Genomic DNA, 23720 nt, shown 5'->3' with positions numbered 1-23720 from the left:
TTAACCAGTTCCGCATGTACATTTGGACGTCGTCGTCAGAGGTGAATCGTTTGCCACTCAGAGCCTTTTTAAGGGCCGGCCGGAGTGGCCGTGCAGTTCTAGGCGCTACAGTCTGGAGCCGAGCGACCGATACGGTCGCAGGTTCGAATCCTGCCTCGGGCATGGATGTGTGTGCTGTCCTTAGGTTAGTTAGGTTTAATTATTCTAAGTTCTAGGCGACTGATGACCTCAGAAGTTAAGTCGCATAGTGCTCAGAGCCATTTGAACCACCTTTTTAAGGGGACCAAAAGTGGCGTAATCATAGGGAAAGACGTCTGGACTGTATAGATGGTGGCCGAGAACCTCCCATTTGAATTTCTGCAGGAGGGCCGCGACTGTGCTGTGTTGGCCGTACGAGGCTTTGAATTGTCGTGGAGCAGAATGACCCCACGGGTGAGATTGCCTGGTCGTTTTGATTTGATCACTTGGCAAAGGTGGTCAAGGTTTGCGAGTAACGCTGGGCATTCACTGTTGTCCCATGCTGCAGGAAGGGAATCAGAAGGGGGCCTTCTTGATCCCCTTACAAAGGCTCTGAGGGGCAAACGATTCACCTCGGACGACGACGTCCAGCTGTACATGCGGAACTGGTTAACATCACAGCCCCAGGAATTTTATGAGACAATCATTCACCGCCTTGTGTCACAGTGGAACAAGTGTCTCAACAGCCATGGTCAATGCTTCTAACACACAGGTACTGGTTTCTGTAATTATGCCTCCAGCTCGTTTCTTTTTGAACGCCCCTTATGTATATAGCTTAGCGCTCAGAGTTGTGTACTGTTGCTTTTTTCTGTTTCTACGTTTTCAACCTTATAATTATAATAAGAAATAAACATGCAGTGTTAATGTGATGCACCCAGCCATTTTGCAATATGAAATGATAATTAAATGTACACCCTAGCTGCAAACAGGCGTTGATATACTTCATTGGGGACATGTTGAAAATGTGTGCACCGACCGGGACTCGAACCCGCGATCTCCTGCTTACATGGCAAACGCTCTATCCATCTGAGCCACCGAGGGCACAGAGGATAGTACGCCTGCAGCGACTTATCCCTTGCACGCTCCCCGTGAGACCCACATTCCCAACATGTCCACACCACTACATTCGTAGTGCGCCTACTAGATGTTTGCCCATCATACTCATTACTCGTGGCAGATTAATCTACCAAGTCCCGTACGAGTTCGGGCATAGCGTGTGCGTCGCACTAGAAGGTCAATGGCCAGGAAGCCATATTTTAATTATATATGACGGTAGTATCTGTTCCCGAAAGAACAGTTACCGTTGATGACCACGCAGCTTTGCTAGAAATGAAATGATAGTGTGGACATGTTGGGAATATGGGTCTCATGGGGAGCGTGCAAGGGATAAGTCCGTGTAGGCGCAACATCCTCTGTGCCCTCGGTAGATCAGATGGGTATTTAAAACCTTATTTGCTGTTGCCTCAAGTTTATCTTGCCGGCACGGTAGCTCAGCGTGTTCGGTCAGAGGGTTACGTACCCTCTGTGATAAAAAAACTGAGTTAATCGATCGTCAACGAACTTAATCGGATGTCTTACGACGTCCGCCCCGAGCATATACAACGAACAAAAGCGAAAAAATGAGATTATTAAAAAAAAAAGGATGGATAGAGCGTTTCCCATGTAAGCAGGAGATCATGGGTTCGAGTGCCGGTCGGGGCACACATTTTCAACATGTCCCCAATGAAGTATATCAACGCCTCTTGGCAGCTAGGGTGTCCATTTAATTATCATTTCATTTCTAGCAAAGCTGCATGGTCATCAACGGTAACTGTTCTTTAGGGAACTGATACTACTGTCATACGTAATTTTTCAACACATTATCAGAGCCTGTATGGGTTGAAAAAAGAAGTTACAAATATAAGTATCAGACATTGTCCATTAAATACTCTATTTATGGATGTAGACCCCCCCCCCCCCCCATGAACCATGGACCTTGCCGTTGGTGGGGAGGCTTGCGTGCCTCAGCGATACAGATAGCCGTACCGTAGGTGCAACCACAACGGAGGGGTATCTGTTGAGAGGCCAGACAAACGTGTGGTTCCTGAAGAGGGGCAGCAGCCTTTTCAGTAGTTGCAAGGGCAACAGTCTGGATGATTGACTGATCTGGCCTTGTAACAATAACCAAAACGGCCTTGCTGTGCTGGTACTGCGAACGACTGAAAGCAAGGGGAAACTACAGCCGTAATTTTTCCCGAGGGCATGCAGCTTTACTGTATGATTACATGATGATGGCGTCCCCTTGGGTAAAATATTCCGGAGGTAAAATAGTCCCCCATTCGGATCTCCGGGCGGGGACTACTCAAGAGGATGTCGTTATCAGGAGAAAGAAAACTGGCGTTCTACGGATCGGAGCGTGGAATGTCAGATCCCTTAATCGGGCAGGTAGGTTAGAAAATTTAAAAAGGGAAATGGATAGGTTGAAGTTAGACATAGTGGGAATTAGTGAAGTTCGGTGGCAGGAGGAACAAGACTTCTGGTCAGGTGACTACAGGGTTATAAACACAAAATCAAATAGGGGTAATGCAGGAGTAGGTTTAATAATGAATAGGAAAATAGGAATGCGGGTAAGCTACTACAAACAGCATAGTGAACGCATTATTGTGGCCAAGATAGATACGAAGCCCACACCTACTACAGTAGTACAAGTTTATAGGCCAACTAGCTCTGCAGATGACGAAGAAATTGAAGAAATGTATGATGAAATAAAAGAAATTATTCAGATTGTGAAGGGAGACGAAAATTTAATAGTCATGGGTGACTGGAATTCAGTAGTAGGAAAAGGGAGAGAAGGAAACATAGTAGGTGAATATGGATTGGGGGACAGAAATGAAAGAGGAAGCCGCCTGGTAGAATTTTGCACAGAGCACAACATAATCATATCTAACACTTGGTTTAAGAATCATGAAAGAAGGTTGTATACATGGAAGAACCCTGGAGATACTAAAAGGTATCAGATAGATTATATAATGGTAAGACAGAGATTTAGGAACCAGGTTTTAAATTGTAAGACATTTCCAGGGGCAGATATGGACTCTGACCACAATCTATTGGTTATGACCTGTAGATTAAAACTGAAGAAACTGCAAAAAGATGGGAATTTAAGGAGATGGGACCTGGATAAACTGAAAGAACCAGAGATTGTACAGAGATTCAGGAAGAGCATAAGGGAGCAATTGACAGGAATGGGGGAAATAAATACAGTAGAAGAAGAATGGGTAGCTTTGAGGGATGAAGTAGTGAAGGCAGCAGAGGATCAAGTAGGTAAAAAGACGAGGGCTAGTAGAAATCCTTGGGTAACAGAAGAAATATTGAATTTAATTGATGAAAGGAGAAAATATAAAAATGCAGTAAGTGAAACAGGCAAAAAGGAATACAAACGTCTCAAAAATGAGATCGACAGGAAGTGCAAAATGGCTAAGCAGGGATGGCTAGAGGACAAATGTAAGGATGTAGAGGCTTATCTCACTAGGGGTAAGATAGATACCGCCTACAGGAAAATTAAAGAGACCTTTGGAGATAAGAGAACGACTTGTATGAATATCAAGAGCTCAGATGGAAACCCAGTTCTAAGCAAAGAAGGGAAAGGAGAAAGGTGGAAGGAGTATATAGAGGGTCTATACAAGGGTGATGTACTTGAGGACAATATTATGGAAATGGAAGAGGATGTAGATGAAGATGAAATGGGAGATATGATACTGCGTGAAGAGTTTGACAGAGCACTGAAAGACCTGAGTCGAAACAAGGCCCCCGGAGTAGACAATATTCCATTGGAACTACTGACGGCCGTGGGAGAGCCAGTCCTGACAAAACTCTACCATCTGGTGAGCAAGATGTATGAAACAGGCGAAATACCCTCAGACTTCAAGAAGAATATAATAATTCTAATCCGAAAGAAAGCAGGTGTTGACAGATGTGAAAATTACCGAACTATCAGCTTAATAAGTCACAGCTGCAAAATACTAACGCGAATTCTTTACAGACGAATGGAAAAACTAGTAGAAGCCAACCTCGGGGAAGATCAGTTTGGATTCCGTAGAAACACTGGAACACGTGAGGCAATACTGACCTTACGACTTATCTTAGAAGAAAGATTAAGGAAAGGCAAACCTACGTTTCTAGCATTTGTAGACTTAGAGAAAGCTTTTGACAATGTTGACTGGAATACTCTCTTTCAAATTCTAAAGGTGGCAGGGGTAAAATACAGGGAGCGAAAGGCTATTTACAATTTGTACAGAAACCAGATGGCAGTTATAAGAGTCGAGGGACATGAAAGGGAAGCAGTGGTTGGGAAGGGAGTAAGACAGGGTTGTAGCCTCTCCCCGATGTTGTTCAATCTGTATATTGAGCAAGCAGTACAGGAAACAAAAGAAAAATTCGGAATAGGTATTAAAATTCAGGGAGAAGAAATAAAAACTTTGAGGTTCGCCGATGACATTGTAATTCTGTCAGAGACAGCAAAGGACTTGGAAGAGCAGTTGAATGGAATGGACAGTGTCTTGAAAGGAGGATATAAGATGAACATCAACAAAAGCAAAACAAGGATAATGGAATGTAGTCTAATTAAGTCGGGTGATGTTGAGGGAATTAGATTAGGAAATGAGGCACTTAAAGTAGTAAAGGAGTTTTGCCATTTGGAGAGCAAAATAACTGATGATGGTCGAAGTAGAGAGGATATAAAATGTAGGCTGGCAATGGCACGGAAAGCGTTTCTGAAGAAGAGAAATTTGTTAACATCCAGTATTGATTTAAGTGTCAGGAAGTCATTTCTGAAAGTATTCGTATGGAGTGTAGCCATGTGTGGAAGTGAAACATGGACGATAAATAGTTTGGACAAGAAGAGAATAGAAGCTTTCGAAATGTGGTGCTACAGAAGAATGCTGAAGATTAGATGGGTAGATCACATAACTAATGAGGAAGTATTGAATAGGATTGGGGAGAAGAGAAGTTTGTGGCACAACTTGACCAGAAGAAGGGATCGGTTGGTAGGACATGTTCTGAGGCATCAAGGGATCACCAATTTAGTATTGGAGGGCAGTGTGGAGGGTAAAAATCGTAGAGGGAGACCAAGAGATGAATACACTAAGCAGATTCAGAAGGATGTAGGTTGCAGCAGGTACTGGGAGATGAAAAAGCTTGCACAGGATAGAGTAGCATGGAGAGCTGCATCAAACCAATCTCAGGACTGAAGACCACAACAACAACATGGATGTAGAAACGTTTGAGGACTATTTGTGTTATACATGAATTTTATAATAAAATAAACAGTCGTTCTTACATCTTAAAATTCAAAGTTGAAAAACTGCAACCGATGGTGACACAACATGTATCACTTCACTGTACTAACTCAGCAGCAACTGATGGCATATCCATCCTGCTGATGGACTTACATCAACCACCAGAGTATAACAGTCTTTATGAAGTTTCTGGTTTAGAAAATAAGGTACAGTGATGCGTCATATTCCACAACTTGGCATTCATTATGATCCAAAATTACTTTGAGAAAGTCACACTAAATACATATGCCCAAAGTTAGTCCAAGCCACCTATTTGCTGAGTAAATTAAGGACCTGTGTGACTGACAGCCTACTGCTGAACTCTTATCATGCTGCAGCACTGTTATTGGGCAATTACTCTGAAGTGAAAAAAAAAATTTGTTTGCCACAAGAAATCCATTCGGTGCATTGCTAAAGTAAAAAGCCTCATATAGTGTAGAGAATACTTTAAAGAGCTCAAAATGCAGATGATCGCATCCTTGTATATTCTCAGCTGCATGGTGCATATCAAGGGAATCCAAGACAGCCATGAATTATGAGTATGACATACACCAAAGGCAGATGATTGACATCCCAGTTACTAGGCTCAAAAAAACAAAAAAACAAAAAACAAAGTGGTAACACATATATAGGAACACAATTATTTAATACGTTACCAACTACACCATGCAGTGTATTACAGCACGTCTTCAGAAACATCGAAATAAGGTGGCAAGAACAAAAAAAAAAAACCCTTCTATACGATACAAGAATTTAAAATGTGCAATAAAAATGATTTAATCTACTAAAATTGTTGTATGACGTGGCCACTATATTATCTGAGCGTTTCTTAAAATGTTTATTGTGTCTGACTGTTGTGCTTTATTTTCATGACGTATTTATACTTCATGATTAACACGTTCGAGCATATCTAATTTGTATTTGTTAAAATGTTTCCCTCGGCATTTTTATTGTGTCACACATACTGTTTCTCATTTTTCCATTCTGCATGACGCATTTATATTTAATGATCGTTACAAATGCGTAGTATAAATCGTGTATATTCCTTTTCATGTTCAGAATGTATCACTTGTTATGCAGCTATACAATATATGTAAAATGACGATACCACTTGCACGAAAAACACTTAAAGATGTATCAATAAATCAATATCAAATTCCCCTACTCACCTCTGCACGCAACTGGAAGGAAAAATAGCTAAGTACGATGACTCCTCGTCCACAAGCTAAGTAAACGACAAGAGATCTCCAATCTGTTCTTCCACAGCTACAAATTACACCTGCAAGGAACGCTAAGCTAACTCAGCAAAATTGCAGTCATTGCCTTGAAAGAGCACACTGGTTGCTTTGGAGCGCTGTCGATGGTTTATATCTGGTAACAGGCGATCACGTCCACCTTCAATACTGATGTAAGTCATGGTAGTAAAGTGGTGGGCACATGCCAGTCGGTTATGTGGAAATCATCAAAGTAAGGTGAGTCAATGTGTAAATGTGAAAGTGTGGCAGAAATTGCCTTGAGATTTCTGACTCCTTCTGTTGATTTGAAACCACCCAAGTAGTAGGACAAAAAAGCATCAGGGCATCTTGTTAGTGCAGGTTGCCTGCATCAGGGGCAGGCATACATTCAGGATCAAACCAATTGATCTTCTCCATATCAGCTCTTAACCTATTGCTCCCTTTTGATTGACAGGTCCTTAACCTATTGTAATACGCCACTTTATATCAGGCTGATACCAAATTAATTAATTAATCACCCCCATCTCTCCTCATGATGTCATGGGGTTTCCCCCTCATCCCTCCCCCATTGGTTTCAGCGCCACTTTTTGAATTTCATGCACATTTGAATGGGTTTCTGGGCCACATTAAATTGTCTCTCACCCCTCTGAGAAATCCTGAGCCACTTTTGCTATCAAATTAATTAACTAATTAATTAAATAGATCAAAACTATTGGCAGGAAATAGCCTGCTGTGCCACTTTCATTATTCATGAGCTGCTTAAGATTGTTCAAATAACCGACCTCCCACTCTATCAAATTGACTGACTAATTAATTAAATCGGTTCCCCCCCCCCCCCCCGCCCCCCATGAACCATGGACCTTGCCGTTGGTGGGGAGGCTTGCGTGCCTCAGCGATACAGATAGCCATACTGTAGGTGCAACCACAATAGAGGGGTATCCGTTGAGAGGCCAGACAAATGTGTGGTTCCTGAAGAGGGGCAGCAGCCTTTTCAGTAGTTTCAGCGGCAACAGTCTGGATGATTGACTGATCTGGTCTTGTAACACTAACCAAAACGGCCTTGCTGTGCTGGTACTGCGAACGGCTGAAAGCAAGGGGAAACTACAGCTCTAATTTTTCCCGAGGGCTTGCAGCTTTACTGTATGGTTAAATGATGATGGCGTCCTCTTGGGTAAAATATTCTGGAGGTAAAATAGTCCCCCATTCGGATCTCCGGGTGGGGACTACTCAAGAGGATGTCGTTATCAGGAGAAAGAAAACTGGCGTTCTACGGATCGGAGTGTGGAATGTCAGATCCCTTAATCGGGCAGGTAGGTTAGAAAATTTAAAAAGGGAAATGGATAGGTTGAAGTTAGATATAGTGGGAATTAGTGAAGTTCGGTGGCAGGAGGAACAAGACTTTTGCTCAGGTGAATACAGGGTTATAAATACAAAATCAAATAGGGGTAATGCAGGAGTAGGTTTAATAATGAATAAAAAAATAGGAATGCGGGTAAGCTACTACAAACAGCATAGTGGACGGATTATTGTGGCCAAGATAGACATGAATCCCACGCCTACTACAGTAGCACAAGTTTATATGCCAACTAGCTCTGCAGATGACGAAGAAATTGAAGAAATGTATGATGAAATAAAATAAATTATTCAGATAGTGAAGGGAGACGAAAATTTAATAGTAATGGGTGACTGGAATTCAGTAGTAGGAAAAGGGAGAGAAGGAAACGTAGTAGGTGAATATGGAGTGGGGGTAAGAAATGAAAGAGAAAGCTGCCTGGTAGAATTTTGCACAGAGCACAACTTAATCATGGCTAACACTTGGTTCAAGAATCATAAAAGAAGGTTGTATACATGGAAGAAGCCTGGAGATACTGACAGGTTTCAGATAGTTTATATAATGGTAAGATAAAGATTTAGGGACCAGGTTTTAAATTGTAAGACATTTCCAGGGGCAGATGTGGACACTGACCACAATCTATTGGTTATGAACTGTAGGTTAAAATTGAAGAAACTTCAAAAAGGTGCGAATTTAAGAAGATGGGACCTGGATAAGCTGACTAAACCAGAGGTTGTACAGAGTTTCAGGGAGAGCATAAGGGAACAATTGACAGGAATGGGGGAAAGAAATACAGTAGAAAAAGAACGGGTAGGTCTGAGGGACGAAGCAGTGAAGGCAGCAGAGGACAAGTAGGTAAAAAGACGAGGCCTAGTAGAAATCCTTGGGTAACAGAAGAAATATTGAATTTAACTGATGAAAGGAGAAAATATAAAAATGCAGTAAATGAAGCAGGCAAAAAGGAATACAAACGTCTCAAAAATGAGGTCGACAGGAAGTGCAAAATGGCTAAGCAGGGATGGCTAGAGGACAAATGTAAGGATGTAGAGGCTTATCTCACTAGGGGTAAGATAGATACTGCCTACAGGAAAATGAAAGAGACCTTTGGAGAAAAGAGAACCACTTGTATGAATATCAAGAGCTCGGATGGAAACCCAGTTCTAAGCAAAGAAGGGAAAGCAGAAAGGCGGAAGGAGTATATAGAGGGTCTCTACAAGGGCGATGTACTTGAGGACAATATTAGGGAAATGGAAGAGGATGTAGATCAAGATGAAATGGGAGATATGATATTGCGTGAAGATTTTGACAGAGCACTGAAAGACCTGAGTCGAAACAAGGCCCCCGGAGTAGATAACATTCCATTAGAACTACTGACAGCCTTGGGAGAGCCAGTCCTGACAAAACTCTACCATCTGGTGAGCAAGATGTATGAGACAGGCGAAATACCCTCAGACTTCAAGAAGAATATAATAATTCCAATCCGAAAGAAAGCAGGTATTGACAGATGTGAAAATTACCGAACTATCAGTTGAATAAGTCACGGCTGCAAAATACTAACGCGAATTCTTTACAGACGAATGGAAAAACTAGTAGAAGCCGACCTCGGGGAAGATCAGCTTGGATTCCGTAGAAATATTGGAACACGTGAGGCAATACTGACCCTACGACTTATCTTGGAAGCTAGATTAAGGAAAGGCAAACCTACGTTTCTAGCATTTGTAGACCTAGAGAAAGCTTTTGACAATGTTGACTGGAATAGTCTCTTTCAGATTCTGAAGGTGGCAGGGGCAAAATACAGGGAGCGAAAGGCTATTTACAATTTGTACTGAAACCAAATGGCAGTTATAAGAGTCGAGGGGCATGAAAGGGAAGCAGTGGTTGGGAAGGGAGTGAGACAGGGTTGTAGCCTCTCCCCGATGTTATTCAATCTGTATATTGAGCAAGCAGTGAAGGAAACAAAAGAAAAATTCGGAGTAGGTATTAAAATCCATGGAGAAGAAATAAAAACCTTGAGGTCCGCCGATGACATTGTAATTCTGTCAGAGACAGCAAAGGACTTGGAAGAGCAGTTGAACGGATTGGATGGCGTCTTGAAAGGAGGATATAAGATGAACATCAACAAAAGCAAAACGAGATTAATGGAATGTAGTCGAATTAAGTTGGGAGATGCTGAGGGTATTAGATTAGGAAATGAGACACTTAAAGTAGTAAAGGAGTTTTGCTATTTGGGGAGCAAAATAACTGATGATGGTCGAAGTAGAGAGGATATAAAATGTAAACTGGCAATGGCAAGGAAAGCGTTTCTGAAGAAGATAAATTTGTTAACATCGAGTATAGATTTAAGTGTCAGGAAGTCGTTTCTGAAAGTATTTGTATCGAGTGTAGTCATGTATGGAAGTGGAACATGGACGCTAAATAGTTTAGACAACAAGAGAATAGAAGCTTTCGAAATGTGGTGCTACAGAAGAATGCTGAAGATTAGATGGGAAAATCACATAACTAACGAGGAGGTATTGAATACGATTGGGGAGAAGAGAAGTTTGTGTCACAACCTGACTAGAGGAAGGGATCAGTTGGTAGGACATGTCCTGAGGCATCAAGGGATTACAAATTTAGCATTGGAGGGCAGCGTGGAGGGTAAAAATCGTAGAGGGAGACCAAGAGATGAATACACCAAGCAGATTCAGAAGGATGTAGGTTGCAGTAGGTACTGGAAGATGAAGAAGCTTGCACAGGATAGAGTAGCATGGAGAGCTGCATCAAACCAGTCTCAGGACTGAAGACAACAACAACAACAACAACAACAACATTCTTCAGTTTTTCATGGTGGATACTGGAAATGTTATTTGATTGGCGGGAAATTGACTGGAGTGTGGAATACTGATCAAACAATTTATGGGATACAAGGCATTGTTTGGAATTGCAGCGCTTTTTTTAAATTCTGGAACAAGTACTTACAGTGTTAAAAAGCTTTTGATCGCAAAGCACACAACGTTTTCCGGGCCACACCACGTCACTTGCCTCATGTATTCCCACGACTGCAGGTCCCGTGACCGCTGATAGCTGCCACACAACCAGCTGACTCATGTGGCGCACAGGCCGAAGTTGCACTAAGGCCCGAAAAGCTTCAAGTGGTGGCAAACCTTTGGTATTTAGTACATGAGAAATACCTGTCGAAATACATGCTCTCTCTCTCTCTCTTTCAAGTGGATGCTTCCTGTTTGTGTGAACCAATATATGCAAAAACACACATACCAAGATGTGCCCTCCCCCCCCCCCCCGTCCCTTCCATCCCCTGCCCCTGCTCCCCTAGCCACTCATGCAGGCCTGGCGTTGGTGGTCAGTAATTCCCTTTGTTCTCACACTTCCACTGCTATGTAAACCTGTAGCGGATGGAACAGACTTTCGAGAAGAAGTAGGTAGCCTCTGTTGTGTCCCACACGAACCTCACCTTTGTCCTGAATGAAGTAGTGGATACATGATAAGCCTTCCTCCCCCCAGCTGTAGATGTCTTGAAAATATTCCCTCACTCTATCAGGTTCATTGACTAATTAATTAAATTATATCCTTTATGTGCAGCCAGTTTTTCCTTGCACCCTATTGGCGGATACTAGGACTGGTATATTTGGTGAGATTCGATCCTACAACTGGCCAATTTCCAAACCCTACTGTTCCCCCTTCTGAATTTTTTCCCCTTGTCTCGCATTGGTGCATGCTGGCAGAGTTAAGTCGTTTGGTAATAAGTCCATTACGCTGGGCACAGCTGAAACTTCCAAATTTCAGCTCATTTGCATGCTATGTCCTTAAACAATTTGGAGAATAGGCTGGAAAAATGAGTACTCGCATTACCACTACTGGAAGCAATAAACTGATTAGTCGGGAATTTGATGTTGCGATTGAGTTTTTAAAGCATTATAGAATTCCTAAATTGGTCCTCTCTATTACATTCAGAATGAGGAGGAAGAGTCTACTGCGTGATGGGATAGAGACAATAACAACAAGCGCCACTGCAAGACAGAGTCCACTGCGATGTAGTGAGATAACAACACACTTAAACCATGATACAATCCACAGCAGTTGTCACGACTGGGTGTTGGAGTTAGCTGAAACACTCAAACATACTGTGCAATCATGTCCCCATGTCCACACGATGCACTCCAGACCAGATGTCACTAGCCGCTAGTCGCCGCCCTGGCACGCTCATCTCAGCCTCTCAGAGAGGACCACCTGGTCGTGAAGGGTGTATAAGATGACCGGAATGGTTGGGATTCGGATTTTATAAGTACGTCTAGCACCAACACTCGCCTGATTGAATCTTGTCAATTTTCCAAGGAGAATAATCACAACACATATGATCATGAAGGTTGCCTTAGGGATACTGAGTATTAGTTTGCTGTTCAGCTAGAGAGAGTACTGCTACCAGGACTTGCCCTCGCAGCTGTGGGCAAGAATCAACTAGCTGGCTGGCCAGAACTTTTCTTCGCACCCGGCACTCGCGAGAGCCTTAAGCCGGAAATGTCCATTTGTTCTGGTCATGGGCCACCTTTTCCATGTGCCCCGCACTCCAAATGGTGTCATTCTAGGAAACCAGCCATATATTTATCTCAGTAATTACAATTAAATATTACGATTCCAGCCCCAATCTGATGACATTCGGCAATGAGGGAAGTATTGGGAATAGATCCTCCTGAAGGCTGTGGCTGTGGAAATATTAATATCTATATCCCTCTTGTGACAGGACATAATTTTCCACGTAAATCCCTTATCCCTCTTACGGCTATCAGTCTTTTAAAATTGCAGTCTCCCATGTTGAATCCATACTTCCCTTACAAATGGGCATAGTTATTTTCTTTGCACATGTCAGAACAATGACCGCAGTAACTGTACACCCCATCACAAACTTTATTAGCCTGCCAATCACAGTGATTCTGTCATACATAACCTACTACGTATAATACGTCGCCAATAACTGAATGCTGGTAGCATGAAACAATACAGAGCAAAAATCTGCAACGGCTAGACATGTCTCATTTGTTTTTCTTGCGAGTGGTACCAGTCTTCTTAGGAAGAGAGATGTGACTGTCTTATAAGTGACCCGATATTAAAAACGTGATCGCAACGATCATGTTACTTTCAACCAACATGAAAATCGGTCCAGGTTCTACAGCCACCCACAAGTAATGGTAATGATATCCATGTTGAAAACTGTTCATGGTTTATAAATTGAGGTATGGTATTGCTTCCGAATGGGATGGTCTTCCACACAAATACCACAACACAGAATACAGATGATGATCTTGAGTAATGGGGAAATGGGGCTCCAAGGACACTTTTGATAACTAATTGATATGTAAATTAATTAAGTTGATGAATTAATTACCCACACCCCTCATCCCCCAACCCCACCATCAGATCATGTCATGGGTTTTCCCCTGCCGCCATGTGAATCACCAACCCCTCCTCCATCCCCACCTGCCCTCTCCCTCCCCTACCAGCCCTATTGGCAGGAATTTCGAATTTTGGCGGAATTTCGAATTTTGGTGGGAAATTGAAGAAATGGTGGGAAGTTCTGACATCGTTGCAAAGCATGCAAAATACTTGAGAGCACCAGAAATAAATGAAACGGGCTAAATGAACCGGCGGTCCACACGTATTGTGCGTTGAAAAAGTGCTGGTAGCAGTATAGGCCTTAAGAGCTGTAGGAGCAATGGGTTTCATAGAGGGAGCAGAGTTAATTAATGATTCGAAATCTGAATCACAGATTTATCATGATGACATGAATGGGTTAGAAAGAGAAATGGTTAGAGCAGAAATTGATTCCTATCGTCCCAGCTGGTAGAGTTGTTGTTCTGATAACGTGCCGTGTTATAGACACATAAGGCCGCCACTACTGCAATTTGCAGAAGGGACAGAACCGAATGGCTCTTCCAGAATAGAGTGATGTACTGTTCTAAAGCTCCTACCATGCAACTGTGCATTGAACACTATAGAGCTAATCTGGACCTCAATGAAACGAAAAATTGTAGAAAAAACGGTTCTTAATTGAAATACCCTAAAAACAAATAATCAAAAAGTCTGTATCTAAGGTTACCTATCATGATTGGTTAAAAGCTTGCGAACATGTAAAATGTATTGAAAAGGGCTATTGTCGCAGAGAAAAAGGAACAGAGAATATGAGTATTGGTCGACTGGAGAATGAAAAAGAATATGCAGCACATGACGACGGCAGCTATAAGCAAACTCACACGGCGGCTGAAATTGGAAAAAATAACAGAGAAACAGATACAGCAGATGAAGAATTTGGGGTCAGCTGCTTGTATTATGGACCATACACTTCGTAACTGCAATAACTATGGTTAGTGCAATTTTCATTGCATAACTGCAGTTGTCTCGTCCTTTCTTCCCTCTGCAACATCGACTGACTCACGACTCCAATTACAATAATACTGTGTCGATTAATAACGGTCTTGAGCCTTCGAGTTAGTATATGGGCGATAATCTTATAGTCGTTGTTAGCAACATTATGAGTCTGAGGTTTCCGATGAATACTGCGTGATTCTTTGTGTGCCAGAACAACATTTAATTTCACAGAGTCCTTTGGGATTTCTACATAAGGAATCAATTCACTGTATATGTATAATAATTTAGTCTTCATTTTTTCTTAGTGAATCTGATAAAACTCTGAGCGTATTGCATCAGTGCCCGGCGATTTGTTTTTAGGACTGTGTGCTACTGAAGTTTCTAGTTCTTATTCGTGACTTTGGGAAGTTAGATTTTTTGAGTCGGTATTGCCGAATTGCTTGGTAAGAAGTCTTCCTGGGCATTGTTAGCAAACATCCACTAGACCAACCGGATTTTATGTCCTGAGGTACCGACAAAATGGCTGACTGATTGCAAAAGTTTTGCAGTGGGGGAGATCCAAAACGCAACAGGAAACTATCAGTATTAAATGCAATTAACACGTCAAGTATTTGAAACTCCCAGAAAGTGAAGATGCATGCTTTGAGGAAATTCAGGCAAATGCCGACAGACGGCATGACAAGCTGAATAGGATAGGCAGTTGAAAGAAAATGGTCGCATCCCTAGCTGTGTGCACCGTAGGAGAACAATGAGCAGTAATACGATTTTCGTGCTCGGAGGGCGTAAAACGTCGACAGATCCACAGAAGCACGTTGAAAAGGCACGGAGATAGCTGCACTAATGAGACAAGAGTGTAAGAGTGGGTAGAAGCCTTTAAAAGTAGACGTATGCCATTCACAGATGAGCAGTGCTCTGGTTGTCCCAACACGACCGTTACAGACGAGAATGTTGGAGGCGCTGACGCCATGATTCGTGAGAACCGGTGTATTTCTGTAGAAGCTTTAGCCAGGGAACTGAGTATCAGTGTTGGACCACTCGTATCGTTGTAAGTGAGGTTCTCAAGTACCGTTTTTTTGTGTGCATGATGGGTGCCTAGGTTGCTCATTGGTGAAAACAAGATGGTGCCTTTTCAGGCTGTCACATCATTTCTGGCGCGATATAACACTGAAGGACACTCCTTTCTGTCATGTATCGTCACGGGAAATGAAACTTGGGTCCATCACTATGAACCAGAAAGCAAAAGACAGTCTTCAGAATGCGACATACATCTTCTCCAGCCAAGAAGAAATTCAAGTGTCAGCTCTCTGATGGAAACGTCCTTTTCACCCTATTCTGGAATAGGAATGTGTCGATTTTGGAGCACTATCAGCAGAGAGGTGCAAGAGTGAATAGCGCCTGGTACAGCACCATGTTGGAGAATGACGCAAAGTCAGCAATACGGAGCCATCGCGGAGGGCTTCTGTCTAGAGGCGTTCTTCTTCTTCACGACAACGCTCGCCCGCACACCGCCGCTGCAACTCCTGCCGTAATCCGGAGATTGAGATTTCAAATCGTACTGCATCCCCCTTCCAGCTCTGATCTCGCACCTTCGGATTACCGTGTATTTGGAGCTCTGAAGGGGGCTCTCAGAGGACACTGATTTGAAAGTGATGATGAGATCAAAGAAGTGGTGCACTCATGGTTGCGGCTACAACCGAAAACCTTTTATTCGGATGGAATAGAAAATTTAGTGCAATGGTATGAGAAGTGTATCAAAATGGTTGGTAGTTATGTTGAAAAACGGCGTCTTGTTTGTATGTGTAAGTGAAATATATGCTTCGCAAAAATAGTTTCCTGTTACTTTTTGAATCAACCTCGTAGTAGCGCTTGGAAATATTCTGATCTTCAAAGGTGATTTTTTTTCTTTTTTTGAGAATTGCATAGTACTGCTTTAAGAAATTGATACTGGGGATTGAACCTCAAATCCTACAAGTATGAAGAAAATCGGAAAGCGCTAGTCAGTAAGGTCCCCTGTTAAGATGAAACAAGAAGCCTGTCATTGGTAGGAAACCTGAAAGCCAAATTCAAACAGACAACTCTTTTATATTACGCAAGCTCTTATAGTATCATATTTATCACTGAAGACGAGTGTAATGATTTATTTTAGGTTAAGATAATAACTACTAAATTTTCGTACTATTTTGAACCAAGCAAAGATTTAAAATACGAACGTGAAGAAGCAAGGTGGAGGATGACAGATGAGAAAATTTCTCGGTGGGCATAGCAGAGTGGTGGAAGAGACACGGGAGTGGGTTCTCTGAGTACGGGTGAGATGCGGAATGGCGGCGGCAGCCAGTGGGAGTTTATTGGCACACTCCGGCAAATGAGACTGGTGTTGTCATCGCTGATGGTGCATCCAGTGGCCCGGTATTATGAGCTAATTCTGCTGTAGTGTCACCTATGTTGCAAGGATTAGATGGGTCCTACTTTCAGTAGAAGATATGGCTGTCATCTGCTGCGGCTCATAAAGGAAAGGACCACCACCTTCTTGTAAAATGAACCACGTGCCACCAAAAACTTCCTGGAAGGACGTTCTTGTTCACTGATTTTAACGCTACTGCAATGCTTTAGAATATCATTTGAGTAAGCTATTATTTTTGCAAGGAATATATTAGTGACATTAATATTGAACCATTGAGCAGTTATCTCCAAAGTCATTATAAATTACTGGCTCCGCCACAACTGCAAACTTTCTTCCGGAGAATTTAGTGGGGAAACGATATCAGAGAAGGTGAGGAGCTGCCTGACGTCATCTCGCTGAAAGTGCTATGAAGGTATCATAAGTAAGTGCATCTTCCAGCTACACGGAAGGGTAACCGGCACAATTTTAAACAGTAGAATTAACTAGCCAATTACCTTTTACTTTATTTATTCTGTCACTGTTACAATTTGTTGTTAGAACATATTATTTGCTTTACTGAAATTAGTAAGGAACTTTTAATGTTTTCCATATACCTGTTCGGCTCCAGTTCTTCCATTAAGTTGCGAGTCGCCTTTCAGCATTATTGGCCAAAGCATTGTGTTCAGAGTTCGTAAATAGGTAAAGTATTGGTGATGGCAGCACAGCTTGTTCCCAGGTGCGAAGAGTTTCTTGTACGGGGTATCTATGTAGAATACGTGTTTATATCGTCAGTGGATCTCATTTGACCGTGCAGATGGCGTGTTATTGGATTGGGCGCAACACGATAAGAAATTGGCCAGGTGTAGACAGGATTCGCACTCTATGGGTTCTGCACAAACTTAATTATGTATATAGACAATGCATCCGTCCTGGGAACCGAGAATCTCGACCATTTTTGTCCGTTTTCGACACTGATACTGGCAAAATATCTGTTCCAGAAGACTTTCGGGAATGTTTCAAGTTTGAAGTCGGATAACAAATGACCAAATAAATACATTTTTTGTGTGAAATAACTACAAATTAACATTTTTCGGATTTTTTCTTTGCTTGTATTGCGAAACATTGCTGTTTACGAAATTTTATGATTCTAGGTCAGTGGTAAGGGCCCTATAGATTTCGCTGTTGAGTTTGCGAGTATCAAAACAAGAGAATAAATGGCCGCATGTTTTATAGTATTTATTACACCTCCAAGAGACAATAGTATCCGATATAAATTACAACTTGGTTTGTCTACTCGTTCCTGAGAAATGGGCCTTAACGGACGGGTGGACAGACGGACAGACAGGCAGTCGGATAACAAATGACAAAAATTTTTTTTCGTTTCGGTTTTCTCCGTAACTTGTACTATGAAATCTTGCTTCTTGCCAAATTTCACGATTTTATGTCAAGGGGAAGTACCCTAAATGTTTGCATGGGTAAGTGACTTTAATGGCCACATCTTTTGACTGCGTTAGCTTAGTTACGTTTTTAACACGATAAGAGACCGTGGACCTTAATACGTGACACCAATTTGAAATCTTTACGTCAATCTGTTCCTGAGAAAAATGGTTTTTAATAGTCGGACGGACAGACAGACAGACAACGGACAACGAAGTGATCCTATAAGGGAGGGATGGCCGCCTTGATTATACCCATGATCTAGTGTTTACTTACGAAACGCTGTCCGATCGACCACTTACACACTTCTTGAAATTTTAAATGAAACAGAATAGTTCGGTATACAGTTAGGTAGTATTTTTTATCTTATAAGGAGGCAAAACATAAATTGAAAATTATTCTTAATAAATACTTTTTCATATTAGTGTGAGCACTGTGGCTGAGCATCTTCCGCTAGATTAGCAAAATCAGGTTTGTAGTTGGAAATTGCCAAACTTAAAGAATCCAATGTATGAGCGTCTATCAAGCGGGAAAGGGGTTTACTTTTTGTTTGTTCTAAGTAGGAGAATGCTGATTCACATAAATATGTTTAACCAAAACACGAATGCAGTTTTTCAACATATTTCTTAAAATTTGGATATTTCTCATTGGAAAGCAGTGCTAATATATCTAGACCAAAGGATGACCTTGCTTTTAGAAATAGGTCGCAGTGCAGAGTAATAATTTCGTTTTGAAGTATCTTATGGTCCATTTGAAATGTACCTGCAAATTTTTGTAGCCATTTCATAGATGTCACTATGATCAATGGACTTATCAAACGGATAAGGATGAATTCCACCAACTTCTCAGTTTTTTTCAAATAATTAAAGCGAATTTCGGAGTCTGATACTGCCTTAATTTCTGCCGTGTATTTGTCAGGAATGAAACTGTAGGTGGGATGTTTTTCCATGTGATCCTTGATGTTTACAAATCGTTGATTTTTTTCCTCTCGATGCCAACTGTCATAGACTCTGTTTGACTTTGTAATGCTGCACTAGAACTCATCATTTCTGCTGCTACAATACACGACTGAAATATAGCCCAATATTTGAACAAAATTCAGTGCTCGCACTAGCAATTGCGGGCTATTAACTTGATTGTTACACTAACTCCCCTCAGGATAAAACAGTGCATTCCTTCGTACACGCAAGCTACACATACTCTACACAACAAGCTCTCTCAACAATACGTACAATGGACAGAGGCCACGCAATACGCACATACGCGCAGCTAAACCTTTGTTATTAACTGTGGAAACCGAAAATTTCTTGGGGGGACGACATTAGAAGCGGGGTCGGTATTGGATCCCCTTATCTTAGCTACTGGTAAGTGTACTTGTGTTGGTGTTGAGTTAGGGCGAGATGAGTGACTGACCAGCGTGCCGCAGGTGGGCCGGTAGAAGCCGAGCAGCAGCGGCACGGGCAGCGAGCGGCCGCAGCCCGGGGGCCCCACCAGCGCCACGCTCTGCCCTTCACGTAGCTGCAGCGAGAACTCGCGCAGCTGCGGCGGGCCCGGCCGGAATCCCACCTTGTAGAACCGGATGTTGCCTCGCATACTCTGCCACACAACAGACATTACACACATCTCATCGAAAGCGTCAAGCAGTGTCTTGTCGAAATTCGTAACGTGTTAAAATACAGTGGGACTCCTTAAGAAAATTTATCCACTGGTAGTTCACACATTCTTAAACATTTCACTTATATTAACGAGGATCAGAAAGTAAAGTACAACAATTTTTTCTCCTCCGCTATTGCAGTTGCAATGCTGAAATTTCGCGACGATATACACACATCAAAAAACCTTTTGCATCACCCCGGTTCTCAGAATTCCTGAAGATAGACGGTACTGTGGACATTGTATCACATACACAGTCCCTTTGACTGTTCAGAGATGTCACTAAACCCGCCCAAAGATGTAAACAACCAAGCATGAGCAGCGCCTATTGGACAGAGGGGGTCCGACAGCCGATCAGTTCCAGTCATTCCACCAGGAAGGAGGTACACGGCTCGTGCTCGTGTTGTCTGTAGTTCAACCATGCCTAGATGGCCAATACCGCGGTTCGATCGCGTCCGCATTGTTGCAGGAATGGCTCTCAACAAGGGAAGTGTCCAGGTGTCTCGGAGTGAACTAAAGCGATGTTGTTCGGACATGGAGGAGATACAGAGAGACAGGAACTGTCGATGACATGCCTCGCTCAAGTTGCCCAAGGGCTACTACTGCATTGGATGACCGCTACCTACAGATTATGACTCGGAGGAACCCTGACAGCAATGACATCATATTGAATAACGCTTTTCGTGCAGCCACAGTACGTCGTGTTACGATTCAAGCTGTGCGAAATAGGCTGCATGATGTGCAACTTTACTCTCAACGCCGATGGCAACCACGACACCATGCAGCGCGGTATAGATGGGCCCAACAACATGCCGACTGGTCCGCTCAGGATTGGCATCACGTTCTCTTCATCGATGAGTGCCGCAATTGGCTTCACCAGACAATCGTCAGAGACGTGTTTGGAGGCAACCCGGTCAGGCTGAACGCCTTAGACACACTGTCCAGCGAGTGCAGCAAGGTGGAGGTTCAAATGGTTAAAATGGCTCTAAGCACTATGGGTCATCAGTCCCCTAGACTTAGAACTACTTAAACCTAACTAACCTAAGGACATCACACACATCCATGCCCGAGGCAGGATTCGAACCTGCGACCGCAGCAGGATCACGGTTCCGGACTGAAGCGCCTAGAACCGCTCGGCGACAGCCGCTGGCAGTGGAGGTTCCCTCATGTTTTCGGGTGGCATTATGCGGCGCCGACGGAAGCCGCTGGTGGTCATGGAAGGCGCCGTAACGGCTGTACGATACGTGAATACTAGCCTCCGACCGATATTGCAACCATATCGGCAGCATATTGGCAAGGCATTCGTCTTAACTGACGACAATTCGCACCCCCATCGTGCACATTTCGTGAATGACTTCCTTCAGGATAACGACATCGCTCGACTAGAGTGGCCAGCATGTTCTCCAGACATGAATCGTATCGAACATGCCCGGGATAGATTGAAAAGGGCTGTTTATGGACGACATGACACACCAATCACTCTGAGGGATCTACGCCGAATCGCCGTTGAGGAGTGGGACAATTTGGACCAACAGTGCCTTGATGAACTTGTGGATAGTATGACACGACGAATACAGGCATGCATCAGTGCAAGAGGACGTGCTACTGGGTATTAGAGGTAACGGTGTGTACCACCTCTGAAGGTCTCATTGTATGGTGCTACAACATGCAATGTGTGGTTTTCATGAGCAATAAAAAGGGCGGAAATGATGTTTATGTTGATCTCTGTTCCAATTTTCTGAACGGGTTCCGGAACTCTCGGAACCGAGGTGATGCAAAACTTTTTTTGGTGTGTGTAGTTTGAAGTTTGCGCTACAGAGGGTATTTTGTTTTCGTTTGCAATACTAGCGAGAGAAGCCTGAAGTTCGAAACAAACATGACGCGCATGTTACTGTTGTCAACTTGTGAAGAGCAGCGAAGTATAGTTCGTTATTTGTGGGGCAAAGGGCGCAAACCGAGTGAAATTCACAGGGACATGTTTGGCGTGTATGTAGCGACTGTATGGAGCGTAGCAATATTTCCAGGCGGTGGACATCGGCCATGTAAACCTTAGCGATTCGCGATGCTCCAGGTGGCCGGCAACAGCTGCATCCCGCAGAATGTTGGAGCCGTTGAGACAGCAAATTTGAATGCCCAGCGTGTAAAACTGCGAACCTTATCACAGAAGTCAACATTTACTATGGTACGATGTACGACATTGTTCATAACGACGCATTGAAATTAGTGACGACTGGGCTGGTTCACTTAAGTCATGACACTGCTGGAGGGCATGGCTTACTGAAAGGAATCGTCACTGGTGACGAGTCTTCGGCATACCACTAAACGCCCAAAACTAAGCAGGGCTCTGTGGAGTGGAAATATGCTGGTTCCCCTGTAAAAAAAAAAAAAAAAAAAAAAAAAAAAAAAAAAAAAAAAAAAAAAAAAAAAAAAAAAAAAAAAAAAACAGAGCCCGGTCCTTGCATCGTCAGACTTTCATTTATTTGGTACCATGAAGAAATTCCTGGCCGGCCAACGCTTTGCAACAAATGCGGAAGTGAAATCAGCAGTTCACAGACAACTATCCTTCAATGAAACGGACTACTATGAACAGGGCATATTGAAACTGATACCACAATTGGACAGATGTGTTGAGAAGGTTGGTGACTGTGTAAAAGTAGATAAAAAATGTAAGATCATTTATGATTTTTTTCTTGTTACGTATTAAATCTTTAGGTAATAAAATTATTGTGAGTCACATTCTAATCAGAGATATACGTTATATGTTTGAAATGAGCAGCAACACCTTCTAAGCGACGCTAATGGCCCAAACTGCACACCAAATTCCAGCTGCCTGTAGTGACAACACATGACGCTATGATTTTTTCATGTAGTTAGTCCACTGTAGATGTTTTGCGTTGATACACGTCATCCTTGATGATCCCCCATGGGTGGAAGTCCATAGACGTTAAATCAGGAGTGCCAGGTGAGTACTCAATAGGACCTCTTCAACCTAGGCTCAGGTAGTATGTCGTCCACGTACAACTTGACAATTCTATGGTAGTAAAGCAGGGATCTGTCTTGTTGCATGTAAAACATTTCATATATATACAAGGCCTTAATAGTAGCCAAAATCCGTGTCTGAATAACTCAAGATACACTATGCAAAAAATTACTAAAAATGATGATGATGTTTGTTTTTTGGGCGCTCAACTGCGCAGTCATCAGCGCCCGTACAAAGTCCCAATTTTTTTCACAGTTCAATTTTTTCACAGTCCGCAGCTTGTGGTCTTGCGGTAGCGTTCTCGCTTCCTGTGCACGGGGTCCCGGGTTCGATTCCCGGCGGGGTCAGGGATTTTCTCTGCCTCGAAATGACTGGGTGTTGTGTCTCTTTCATCATCATTTCATCATCATTGACTCGAAAGTCGCCAAAGTGGCGTCAGCTAGAAAGGACTTGCAATTTCGGCGGTCCAACACACCGCATGGGGTCTCCCGGTCATCAATGCCGTACGATCATTTCATTTTACAGTGCAATCTATCCACTGTCACTAATGATGAGAATGATGATGAAATGATGAGGACCACACAAACACCCAGTCCACGGGCAGAGAAAATCCCCAACCCGGCCAGGAATCGAACCTGAGACCCCATGATCCACAGGTAGCAAATTACGAAAAAGAACTTTTTACAAATACGGGATCCACGGAAGAAAGTTAAGTTTACTATCATGCTATATGTAGGGCGTCCGACAAAATCGAACACGTATTTCGAAAGAACAACATACAGAGCCCAGTCACATTAATTTGACCAACATCTATGTTCGACGTCACCGTGCAATAACCAGTCGCAGATGGCAGGAGGCAGCACGAACAGTATATAAAATGTGTTGGGGGATTTGGAAAACAGTGCAGTCATTGTTGTGATGCGGAAACGGAGCGTTTTATCTGACTCCAGAAGGGCATGATCATTGGATTTTGGGCCAAGGATGGAAGCATTTCCGAAACGGCTAAGTT

The 23720-nt window shown here is 42.8% G+C and overlaps 1 protein-coding gene across 1 annotated transcript in view; it reads right to left on the bottom strand.

The window, feature by feature from the left end:
- The window catches only part of LOC124789031 (ATP-dependent lipid A-core flippase-like), a 99516-nt gene extending 79845 nt beyond the window's left edge, over positions 1 to 19671 (bottom strand). The window contains exon 1 of the mRNA XM_047256319.1: positions 19492 to 19671. Within this exon, the coding sequence (XP_047112275.1) occupies positions 19492 to 19671 (180 nt within the window). The remainder of the gene's footprint in view (positions 1 to 19491) is intronic.
- Between the last annotated feature and the right edge of the window lie 4049 nt (positions 19672 to 23720).

This window comes from Schistocerca piceifrons, chromosome 3, assembly GCF_021461385.2.
Source record: "Schistocerca piceifrons isolate TAMUIC-IGC-003096 chromosome 3, iqSchPice1.1, whole genome shotgun sequence".
Lineage (NCBI taxonomy): Eukaryota > Metazoa > Arthropoda > Insecta > Orthoptera > Acrididae > Schistocerca > Schistocerca piceifrons.
The sequence above is the reverse complement of the archived record's forward strand: the minus strand, read 5'-3'. Positions and strand labels throughout refer to the sequence as shown.